We start from the raw sequence: 12854 nt of genomic DNA, 5'->3' as shown, positions 1-12854 counted from the left end.
TTATCAAGCGGATACCTGGTGTGCTTAATAATGCTGTTATTGGGTCTGATACTAATTCGGCGTATCGGATCCGTGCATCCCTACAGAGCAGCGGGGAGATTTCAACCTGTTTTCAATACAAATAAGCTCAAATCTAATTTTTCACAGCTCTGCTGGAGCGATGTCTTCTTCCCATTCGGAACATTTTCCAAACGAGCAGGTTTTAATGAATGTTATGCTAATGCTAATGCTAATGTAACGTGAGGTTTTTAGGGGCTTGAGGAGGAATATATGTGAGATGAAGACTTGTGCAGATTAAATGGTCAAACATCTGAGAAAGCTCAAACCAGCTTCACCTCCACCAACTGTGTCAGTGATTATTGTTGTACGATACTCGCTTTTATAATGATTTTTTTATTGCCTCATTTATTGTACTATCTTCATGCATTGAAGTGTTTTAGTCCTCTTTCTATTTTGTGTTAGTTTCTATTTTTTTTGTACTTTATTTGTTTAATCATACATTTTTAAAAAATCTGTTGTATTTCTTGTGTCCCAAATTGTCACTGTTGGAGGACGACGCCTACAATGTGTGTCTGCGGCGACACAAGTCCTCTGAAGACCCTTCTGCTCATTCATTATCCCAACACAGTAATCTATAATCACCAAAATGGTCATTACAGTCATGACCAAGACAGGAGCATGAGAGATATTGATCCTGGGTGAAATGTTGGGAACCTCAATTAGCAAAAAAGGTAGGAAACGTGGTGTCTGATATACATCTCATTAAGTACTATTAGCAGAGTGTTGGGAGAGAGAAAAAAAAAAGAAGCTGCCTCACATATCTTAACAAAGCATTATATACGGCTGCAAGCTCAACAACTCTGCCTGTATGGTCAAGAGGAAGCCAGGTGTGCAGCTCAAAAGCGTCCATGTGATGACCAGGCACACTCCATAAATCATGTCACCTTCTCACATATTTTCAAACAGCAGCTTTCAGAAACGCACACACAGCAGCATAAAAAAATAAAATAAATAAATAAAAAATAGAGGAGAAGGTGCATTTAAAAGAAAAGGATTTCAACGTATTTAACACCCACTACTGCCCTCGCTCGGCCTCTGTACACCCACCTAGCTCTCCCATCTGCCATTCACAGAGGGCTTATGATGCTGCAATCTGGGAGGCTGAGATTATATGGGGAGAGGGCAGGAGACACGGCGAGGGAGGGGGAGCCGAGGGGTGAGGACTGGAGGAGGAAGGTGGAAGGATTTAAAAAAGTGCAGAGCGCTCAGCGTGGATTCATCTAGAATATTACTCAATACTCGGCTGCCTGTTGTGAAGCCGAGGCTCAGGCGCAGTCGTAATCTATACAGCCTCGTAAAATGATAACACGGGAGGAGGACGGCGGCCTACTATCAAGGTCAGCGTACGCAGAAACAGCCGGGCTGAAGCGGCTCGATGTGGCGCCCTGACACACCGGGACTTGAACACACCGCAAAGCGAACAACTAGCTGACGTGCATCTACGTTCTGTCGCCTGTCAGGGTGGAAAAACTAGTCAGCAGTCTGTAGTGATCACCAAAAAAAGACAAAAGACAGAGCTTCTCGAAAAGACGCACACAAAAAAATGAAACTATTTTTATGCTTTTGTGAGTCTGCTGGATGGGTTTTCGATTTGCCGGAAGAGAGGAAGGTTAACGCTGCAGTAAATGGGTGAAATACTTCTTTTTTCAAAGCACTAAGCCAGTCAGAAATTTCTCCCTCCGTTTACAGATCCAACATCCTGAATCAACGCTAGGGTCCATCGGCTCGGTGTCACAGCGCTCACACCGGACGTGATGCTGACTTTCAGCATGTTTTCTGAACAGATTATCAAGAAGGCACCACTGTATGACGACAGTCTTTAAGGAGTTTTGGAGGCACCTTTTAGCAGTTTAGCTTCACTTAAAGTAGGAATTGTGAGAAAGACACAGCAGACAGAGCTCTGAAGTTAAAATCCCACAACTTCCCTTCATCACATAAACCTTGTTTTGTGTCCTTTTGTGACACTGAACACAGACTTTGACATAAACGAGGACGACTATGACCTAAAACACACGGCAAGCAAAGCTCAAACATTAATAATGTGTTCTTAATGATGGCTTAGTTTCATTTAAAGAACATTTAGACTGAGGACCATCGACTTTGCTCTATGATGACGTCGACTATGTTTTCAGAGACAAGGGTCCAAACACGTAGTACTTGTACATCCACGGCACTGTGCAGCGTACTGTACGGCACCCTTTCAAAATGCCATGATATTCCATAATTTTAATTATTTATGGGCATGCTGGTGAACAAACGTTACACTGACTGTAGGAAGTGTCCTTAACTGACACAGCAGAAACACAGGCGTACGGTGGCACGCTTGTCTAGCCGCCTCTCCCATCTGCATCACCAGAGTGCATCATATTGCTCACTCCCCCACAGTGTTCCCTTGATCAGCAGGCAGATTAATCCTCTTGTTGACTCTGCACCTGTACCAGCATGGGTCTAACTTCTCTATGATCAGCACAGTCTACACGGCTGGACCTGAGTGTGCACACTTGTAACGGGACCAGCTGTGGTCGGGTGCCGTCCCCAGGCTGCAGAGCTGCTGACCAAGCGAGGGAGGCTGATTGTATCGATGGCTGATTAGAGAGTCCCGGAGGTGGGCTGGGACTGGAGCATCTTCTGCTCGTCTAATTACAGACTTAATGAGTCCTTAGCTTTAGTCCAAGTAGGCAAAGACGCCTCTGGAGAGGAGGCGGCAAGCCAGGGTTCATAAATCACCTTTTGCTTTGCCCTCTTCCACCCTGCACCCAAAGGTGCGAACGCACACATGAGCTGGTGTCAGGAGGTCGCTCAGAAAGCAAAGGAGCACCAAAGGTCACGGTGACTTCTACCTGATGCCACTGCTTGAGCCTGGATTCATTCTTCCTGATCTACTCTGTCAAGACAATTACAGGATTACATTCATCTTGAACCGAATCTACAGAACCTCTAATCCTGGCCCACTTTGACCACAGCCCCAAGTGGATGGATAATCAAAAAGAGGAGAATCTGGAGGGCAAAGAGGGCAGGAAAATATGGAGGATCAACTGCATCTGCTTTGCATGACAGCAGTGATGTTGTTAGGTATAGAACACAAGGGGGCAACTGTGAACACTGAAGCGCACCTTCTATCAGAATGTTTAGGTTGTTATACCATGAGGCAACATGTCTTTTGAAACCCAACAATCCTGTAATGTGACATCAGCAACTAAAACCACTTGACTGTTTGATTTGCACACGTACAACAGGCCATCACACGCACAGCAACAGTCGAACCTGATCGTCAAACGAACAGAAACGCTGGTTTAAAACTCAGGTGGCAGTCGACTGGTCCACTGTCATCGGTCGCAAAACTGTTGTGTTTTTACAACTCTGAACCTGCACAACCTATTAAGAGAGCTAAGCTAAGAGCAAACGTTCTAAACAGCAGTTTGTGTTATTTTCCTCAACATTTCTTGTACTGGAAAAACCAGTTGACATAATTGTATTTTCAGAAATCAATACGGGCAAGTACACGCTGGTCTGCTCCGGCTCTGCTGTAGTATAGAATAAACAGGTTAAACTAAATTTAATATGCTACAAATGCTATTTATGTTTATTCATAATTCATTTCAGCTGATCTGGCGAGCCGGCGCAGTGCACTTAGGTCGCTGTGGCCGATTTACTTAATCTACAGCTAATGTGAAGATTTCTTTTCCTTCCCAATAAATTGGAGAAGAGCAGGTATGACTGAAGTTGACCCAGATTATCTGTGGATGACAACAGACCTACAAATGAAGCATTGTAGGGCTGCAACTTACGATTGTTCTGTCACCGATTAATCTGTTTAATATTTTCCTAATTGACTCGTTTGCTCGGAAAACGTAAAAAGAACGTCCGTTGCGACGTCCCCGTGTCTGAAAATACTTCTTCAAACTGCTCGCTGCTCTGAATAACAGTTTGAAAATATTTGGTTTACTGTTATATCAGAACAAAAACAGCAGCAGATTTTCAATTTTGAGTCGAGCGCCGTCATCTCAACTTCAAAAGAACGTTTTCTTTATGTATCACAACAGGCACCACGATGACTAACGCCGTTCTCTGACTGCCAAAAAACACCATTACTTAGAAGCAAAGGTAGATCTGAAGTTAAGGTTAATAATTCTCCAGCTGTTATGTTTTCATATTTCTACAATGTCGGGCGTGTTCTCTCAGCTCAATGGCTGTAAAACAAAAACAAAAAAAGCGGTGAACTTTCTGCAGAGAGTCTGTGTTCTTGGCGGTTGGACTTAAAAGCTTTTCCTCGATACGAGTGAACGCATTCGGCGAAGAGGTCTCCTGGCACCACTACGATTAAAACGGATGTGGCGTCGATGTGCTTCATTTCTGTTGCATCAAATCTGACAGAGTTGTAGCTGAGAATTTTTTTGGTAACATCAGTGTTTAATGATTGATTGTAAAAATAAGATTTACGGTTATGATTAGGCTTTTTCACTCTGTTCTGGTGATAAGGAGGTTTGCTGTATTTCAAAAGTTCTCACAAGGGTCTCTTATCTATGGAGGTTGTTTGTTTTGGCTTTACAGTTGTGAAGCTGTTACTGAATAAATTTGCTTTTCTCCAGGTGGAAATTTCACAAAATAGCCCAAAGCTTCAGGGGCTACACAAGAAGAAGCAACGTCTATGTGGACCAAACCTACGTGACTTTTAACCCCATGTATATTTTTCTCTGGTTTTCTGTATAAACTGAGGACAGAATTGTGCCGTCACTGTCTTCCTATTGTGAACTTTGCTAGCCGTGATGTCAATATTAATTTTTCTGATGCAGTGCGGTACATTTTCACGTGGTTTGCATGTTTTCTGCATACTACATTTGCATGGGAAAGCATTATGGCGCCAGCTTTCTCCCTCGTGTGGGTGACAAATGGTCGCTTTGACACGAACCAACGCTGAACAGAACAGCGTTCGATTCTTACCTGTAATGTACATGTGTGACTGTGGGAGGCCTGTAGCCAAAGATCCAAGTCTGGATGTCCATGGGTCTTGCTTTGGGGTACGCTATGGTCACATCTATTACCCACTGCAGGCCTTTACGTTTATTAGCTGTCATGGAAGAAACACAAACACATGAAAGTCAGTTTGCGAGCGGACACAGGGACACGCAGCTTAAATATACTCAAGCATTACAATGTATTTTAGGTTCGCCATACTGAGCATGTGAGCATGTTCTCATTTGCATCCGACCAAAAAAAGATCACACGTCAACGGAGAGGGATTCGGCGCTACTTCTATAGATCACGTCGCCATGGTCCTCCAGCTCTAGGACAGCGTCTCTAACCAGCAGGCCTTCCTGGAGAAATTTATGTAATAGCGAAAGCAGGCTGGTTACCTGCCAAAATGACTGGTGGAATGTCAGCTGAAGTCTAAACTTAACAGAATTTGGCTGGCAGCTACATGCATGAGTCACGGTAAAAGAAACACTTTCACTTCAAAACAGAAATCTTTTATAGCATGTTAGCTTACCGACGAATAAGAGCAAAAAAAAAACTCCTGTCACATTTAATTCAAAAAGAAAACTGAAGGGAAATGGGTGAAAAAAAAGTAGTGAGACAGGAAGGGGAGGGATGACAGATGGGAGAGGGAATGCCAGACATGTGATTAAATTTGGAAGTCAGCTGCAGGGTGCATGTGTGGGAGTATTTAGTTGCATTAGGCAGGGTCAGCGCTGTACTCACCTGCACTTAATCACCAATACACTAAAATGAATGTCTGATAAGAATGATGTACCTTGTCTACATGCAGTGTCTTATTAACCTTCTGAACCCCAAGCACTGTCTGGGTGCTGCTGCTCCTGTAACGCTTTTACTCACTGTGGGCTCAGTTTTCACTGCAACACTAAGTCCTGCACGTCTTCGGAAACAGTAAGTAATGCCAGAAATCATTAAAAAAAAAAGTAAATTTCTCTGATTAATTTCCAAAAAAAAAAAAAAAAGTAGGAATCAATATGTGGAGCTTTTGTTTTTAAAGTGTTACATAATACTGGAAATAAACGGGGACTCTACTTACTACAGATAAGTGACTGCTTACGTCTTCATCCCATACTTGCCTCCTCTCTGCTCTGTGCCTGCAGTTCAAACCAGTTCAGGAGAAAGGCCTCTGAACTTCCCTGACGGCTCATAACAGCTGAACCACTAATGACTTCAGTGGAGAGATATCTTGTGTGTTTGTGCAAATTCTGGTTAGAGCAATTGACTTATTTTTGGCAAAGTTTTAAACGAGACGTGCAGAATAACATGATTTTGATAAATTGCTCTGATTTCATGCTTAGGTTTAGTCAGTTTTTCCAACAGAATGGCCTGTCACAGGGGGGCGTCTGCTAGAATACAACAGTTCTTTCTGTTTTTATGTTTTGCAGCCATGATAAATGAGGACTTTCAAACTTGTCGCCAGGTTTTGGAGTTTAGCGGATGTAACGACGTGAACATTACTGAGTGTGAAGTCTTCCAAGGTTTTCAAAAACACACGAGGGCTGTCCAAAGAATGCCAAAGTGTGTCATTTCCACATACAATAGGCGAGGCGCCACCACACAATCCAGTCTCGACACGTTCCAGGCCTGCCTCTCTCGCGGATGCACAGGAATGAACCTGGGACCAAGCCTTACACCTGACTGAACGCTCCACTGTGCCTTTAAGCTGAACACGCTGCACACGTTTGTCAAATGTAAAACAGAGAACGCCAGCAGCCTCCGTCAGCACAGACAGCTCTGAAACGAGCCTGATGTGAAGCAGTGCAGCATATTTGACTGCCTGGCTAATGTCACAGCCCAATGTGCTGTTACTGTGCAGCGAGCACTTCCGTCTCCGAGCACACTGGTGTCTTTGTGCGACGCAAACATGTCGTGTGACAAAGCGAGGCTTAATTTATAACTGATTGGGCGCATTACATTGCACTCTGTCAGCAGCAGTATAACAGGAAACGTTGCAAATGAGTTATAATTTCAACCTATTCATAAAATACAGAGAACTGGAGGGAGACGGTGGAGGAGTGTGACATTACCAGAGCAGTGGAGAGCAGACACACAACAGGCCCTCTCATCCAGGTACATGATGCACATGGCAGTAAGAAAAGATCAGTGAGGTCGCCTTGTCAGTCACGGTTCATCTCAAAACAAGAAGCAGCCGTTTCATTACAAATGTCACGTGAGTCTGAAGAGGACTTTTGCAAAATTGCAAAGAAAGAAAGAAAATGCAAATTAGGCTCGTTTCTATTAACCGCTGTGGAGCAAAGTGACGAGGGTGTGTAGTGTCGCCAGAAGGTGGCGCAGTCAGCTCCATGGCTGTAATAAACAGAGTAGAAGAAGCCAGACACAGAACCAGGTGTGTGGCATCTGCCTCAAAACCTCCAGGAAGAAGAAATTAAAACTTTGGCCATCGACAAGAGAGGAAACCGTTTTCAATCATCCATCCATCATCTATACACAGGGGCTGGAGCCTATCCCAGCTGACTCAGGGTGAAGACCACTCCTGTCAAGAGAGAAATCTTTGCTGTGACTCTTCCCTAAGGGGACAAGAGGACCCAAAATATGTCACCAGATCCCCTCAATCCATCCATCCATCATCTACACACCGCTTAATCCTCACTAGGGTCATGGGGGGCTGGAGTCTATCCCAGCTGACTCAGGGTGAAGGCAGGGGACACCCTGGACAGGTAACCAGTCTATCACAGGGCTACACTTAGAGACAGACAACCAAGCACACTCACATTCACACCTACGGACAATTTACAATCACCAATTAACCTCAGCATGTTTCTGGACTGTGGGAGGAAGCTGGAGAACCCGGAGAGAACCCACGCTGCACGGGGAGAACATGCGAGCTCAGAAAGATCCCGGGTGTCCTCACTGGGATGTGAACCGGCGACCTTCTAGCTGCGAGGCGACGGTGCTAACCACCGAGTCACCTTGCAGCCCGGTTTCAATCAGACAAGTTCTAATTATTCTTTTATGTCAGCTGGTATTGGTCTGAAGAAGAAGAGGGTTTTGTCTCCATCTTGAAGAATGCATGTCTGCAGACTTTCATTCTTCTTCGTATTCGTCTCACTAACAATATAATGCTTTGACTTTATAATAGAGAGTTAAAACTGTACTGCCTTGGCTACCTATCAAGTGTTCTAGTAATACTGGAAAGAGGCAAAGTGTTTAACAGCTGAGGGAACAACATGTGCTCTGTTAAATGCTGATATCGTCAAAATATTTTGAGTGCTTTGCTACTAACGTGCAGCATCACGACTGGCAACAACCAGCAGTCGATGCACCACATCTCAATACACATCCTCAGCACTACAAACTGTGTTGACTCCTCTGAATTCAGAGTAAACACGTCTTCTGTTCACCAGCAGTGGGTTTCAGTTGATGTAGCGACTGCTCTTGGCAGAGACTCGCAGCGGCTCCAGTTTAACGGACATCGTTACAGCTGCCATTTTGTCAAATCTGTGAACAAGTGAAGTTTTTCCAGTGGCTGAACTGCTCAGCGTTCACATGATTCAAACTGCCCCTTGTTTAATATCAGGTCTGATGTCTAAAGGCTCGTCCTGATCAGTTCACACAGTCCACTGATAATTTCTCAAAGCTAGAAGTCCTCACGTACTCTGCTGCTGAAATGAAGTACATCACGTCTATACCGGAGTGTATGGAAATATTGGCAATATGTAGAAGATGATGTAACGCTGCATCAGCTAAATAAATACACTTTGTAAGAGTAGCAGCCATGTTTGCTTGCGTCAGGATGGCACCCGGTGAACTTTCAAGGACTTTTCATAACTTTTCAGCCATGACAAGCCATTAGCCAGTTTTGCTTCACATTTTAATAATAACTATTTATGTATATTTCTATATGCAACGCCAGTCATGAATCACCTGAACACCAACTAGGTTCTGTGTGTTTTTGTTCTGAATGTGTCCAGCACCTCGATGGAATCAACCAAACAAAGCAGAGAAAACTCAAAAACGTCTTCTGTGCAGAACAGCGTTAATTACTGTACTGTCATTTCAATGAGGACTTAAAGTTGATATTTCTTTGGAGACACCGATTTTCTTCCTGGCATGAGGAACCTCAACAGTTGTTTGTTTTCAACTATTACATTAAATGCCAACTATTCTGATAATCGATTAATCGGTTGGAGCAGTGTTTTTAAGAAAGTGAAGTCTATATTGTTTGATTCCAGCTTCTTCCATGTGAATATCTTCTGGTTTCTTTCTGTGAAAGTGAAGGGAATGTCTTTGGGTTTTGGATGAAACAACACATTTGTCATGTTGGGCTTTAGGAAACACTGATCAACATTCTTCACCAGTTGTTGATATTTTATTGATTAATTGAGAAAATATTTCAGATTAATCGATAATGAAAAATAAGTTGCAGCCCTAATGAGCCACAATCTAAGTGACCTGACAGCTGCTGCATACTGTCATGAATCTAGTTTGCTTGTTAATTACAGTCAATGGATTAGTTGTCTGACACTGTTTCACCTCTAGTAAAGACCTCAAAGGCCAACTTGTGTTCAACCTGTATTGGAAATGCGTTCAGCTCACTGGATAGCTGTGTACTTACATGCATAGTAATGTGTGACCTTTAGGAACACCTCTATTTACCCAACATGTCTTTTTCCGAAGTGGCCAAACTAAATGGACGATTCAGAAAGAAGCAGCCGAGGAACAAGCGGGCTGATTCATACCAGTGTTGTAGTGAACTGATAGGAATATTTAGGCATTGATGTGAACGGCTAACAACGCAGCTTTCCCTGTGTGGGTAATTGGATCCAGAGCTCTGTCCAAGCGTGCTGAAAAGCAGCCGTTGTCTCCCGTGAGCGGCCGGCCAAAGAACAGGGACGTGAGCCAAGGTATCGCCGGTGCCCTATACGTCGTGACAAACAATACTGTAATAGCAGCAGCCGTGGTAATTTGAAATGACATCAGATATGCCCTGTCCTTCTGTAAACAGTCAGGGGAAGGAAATACACTGGCAGATATCTGGCTCTCCATCAGGCCACTCTGCAGGCCAATTACAACACTTGAAGCCCACACCTGTCCCTCCTACTGACTGAAGCGTGGAGAAAAATTGCGTCTGATTGGTTGCTGTTATCAAACACGTTTACCTGTGGGTCACACGGAGCTCCATTCCCACCCTAAATGAGTCACAGCGGTGAACTTTGCTTACCTGCCAGCTGTAAATATGGTTTTATAACACAAACCTTATCGGTCTTAGCGGCACACGGAGGCTCTCTGCAGCCTGTGAGCTGCACTGGTGACCAGTGACCCACGTGCTTTGCATTTGCACTGAGCAGTGCATTTAGCCCGGGTGACATTGCATGGCTGATACACAGCGGCACACACATTTACATCAAATCCTATTTTCTCCAAGTGGCCCATTTGTCTCTGAGTGAGTCAGCAAGCTCTGGGCACCTCTGCAGAGCATCAGGGAGGGTCAGAGGGAGACAGAGCTGTGTCTTTGATCACGCACACACACACACACACACACACACACACACACAGGACAGTGAGGGACACAGCGCTCTTGTGGCTATGTGTGTTTTCTTGCCCTAGGTTTTAATGCCATTAGCTAGATTCAAGTGGAAGGACAAGCCCTACTGCAGCAACCAGCTTCCCCTCCTCCTGAGCTGCCGGAACAGAAGAAAGGGCATAAAGCGATAAGAAAGAACTGGGAGATAAACTGGACGTACACTTTACAATAACAGGGACAAACACAATTCCCATAATGTTTAAAAATCCCCTTCGCATCAGGAGTTGCTAACACACTATCATTTTGTGTTTGTTGACATTGACAGGGCTGGATGAACACTAAATTCGTGGAAAATCCCAAACGTAAACCTGCACGTACAGCGCCTAACTTAGAACATGAACGGCTCTGTGGTCATCACATTTCCTCTTTGGCTGGACATCTGTCCTGCAGAGAGATGAACGGATAGCGTCTTGCTGTTAGAGAGCTTTGTTAGCAAACTCGTGAGAGGCTAAAGTATCTTAATGACGCCGGTCCAAAGCCTCTACAATTTACTATTAACACAGCACACCCTTAAAATGGATTTTGAATGAAAGCCAGGAGAGTCCACTGGGTAAACTGAGTGTGCACGGGCATGGGGGACTCATCCAAACTGTGTGTTTATGAGCGTTTTAACGCTGCGCTTTTTGCTGAGCACTGCTCCAACGAGAAGGTTTACTGAGTTATCTGGATGATTTTGCTGACTAACAGCTTAACATGTAATTTAGCATTAGTCTACAACTTAAGGAGGTGCTAGCATTGCTCTTGGAACAAGGCTCTGATCCAGGCTTTAGGAGCATCACCCATCCACATGTCTTCTGGTCATGTGATTAGCTCATTTTAGGACAATATATGTTTAAGTCACACCTTCAGATAGATCACTGAGGACATTGCATATTGGAGTGACTAATGAGGAAGTAGTAAGAAGGAACCTGTGCATTTGCAAAAATGAAACCCCAAAAGCTCAGACACAGGAGTGGGTGCATTTGTGGTGAAAGATTTGACATTTGTGTCAAACTGAGTCATTTCCTAGAAAATGGGAGAAATGAATTATCTCCACTACAAAACAGTAAACAATCACACCTGTACCTAAATATGTACAAACATAACCGAGACAAAGACTACAGAGTGAGAGATGTGCACCCAGTTGGTTCACCTGCTTTGCTCATGTTGATTTTTCATTTTTCTTTTGTAAATTTGTTTAAATTGCCACAAATAAAAAAAAAAGAAATAGAATTTTTTCTCTCTCGGACCTTGTTAATTGCAGCTTTATCTTCCTGCTCATTGGCTGTATTTAGGGCTGCTCTCTAGACAGAAAAATTACTCTCCTGCAAATCACCACTGGGGTTTTCAGGAACATTGATGCAATTTCTGGCACCTCTGCGCATGTCTCCCCTTTCCTCTCCTGGCAATCCTTACCACCGGTCGCTTTTCATTTAAAGCAGGACTCCCAGAGGACAGCGAGACACAGAGGTGATGATTTCATGCTTCATGTTTGAAGCACGCTTCAGATTTTTTTTTTTTTTCTTCCCTTACTTCACTGCCTCACTCGCCCCTGTATACTGTAGTTCTTGATCAAATGTGGTTTTATGTGTAACTACAGTACACAGCGTGCAGAGGAGGAGTTCACAGAGACTGCTAAGTAAAGGAGGAAGATTTTATTTTTTTCGTCAAGACTCCCCCAAAAATAGCTCTGTACTTTTTGAGACCCAGAAACAATCTTTGTAGTTACTTCATTTGTGCTTCGTGAACCAGACACCAGCAGACAAACAAGCTGCTTGAAAATTATTTGACTCAAACTTCAAGTCTTTCAGTACGTGTTTGTTGTCGTTACCTGTCTGGTTCAGGGTCCCAGCGTCGCCGCCCACGCTGCCATTCTCCTGCTGGGCCGACAGGGTTTTCAGGATAATTTGCGTGGCCCCGAGACGAGGCAACGTGACATGGGTCAGGTGGGGGAGAGAGTTCTTCTTGGCAAACAACTGGCTGGTTTCCCGCCTCTTGCGAAGAAAGCCGCCCTCGGGGAACAGCACTATCCACTTCCTGTCACGGCTGTGGTAGTATTTGTCTAGGTGATCTTTCAGGTAGACCAGCTGCTTATCTCGGTGAGCTTTACCCTGAAGGGAAACAGAAAAGACAAGGAAAATGAACACGGGGTAAATAAACTAATCACACAAGTTAGAAATGGTTCTCAAGCGTTTGAAGCAGGTTTCCAGTCAAGACATGACTGCAGTTCAAGCTCTGAACCCCAAAAACTTTTGCAGAGTTTAAAAGTTTTCTT

General features: G+C 44.0%; 1 protein-coding gene across 3 annotated transcripts in view; it reads right to left on the bottom strand.

Annotated features, from left to right (window-relative positions):
* Positions 1 to 12854, bottom strand: part of lpgat1 (lysophosphatidylglycerol acyltransferase 1) — a 56150-nt gene that overhangs the window by 14385 nt on the left and 28911 nt on the right. For all 3 annotated transcript variants that reach the window (XR_520503.1, XM_008290343.1, XM_008290344.1), the window contains exons 5-6: positions 12411 to 12690; positions 5002 to 5128 (exon numbers count right to left, since the gene is read on the bottom strand). Coding sequence is in view for 2 of the 3 variants with exons in the window: in XM_008290343.1 (XP_008288565.1) it covers positions 5002 to 5128; positions 12411 to 12690 (407 nt within the window). In the remaining variant the exon portion in view is untranslated. The remainder of the gene's footprint in view (positions 1 to 5001; positions 5129 to 12410; positions 12691 to 12854) is intronic.

Source organism: Stegastes partitus, unplaced genomic scaffold (genome assembly GCF_000690725.1).
Source record: "Stegastes partitus isolate 25-593 unplaced genomic scaffold, Stegastes_partitus-1.0.2 Scaffold667, whole genome shotgun sequence".
NCBI lineage: Eukaryota > Metazoa > Chordata > Actinopteri > Pomacentridae > Stegastes > Stegastes partitus.
The sequence above is the reverse complement of the archived record's forward strand: the minus strand, read 5'-3'. Positions and strand labels throughout refer to the sequence as shown.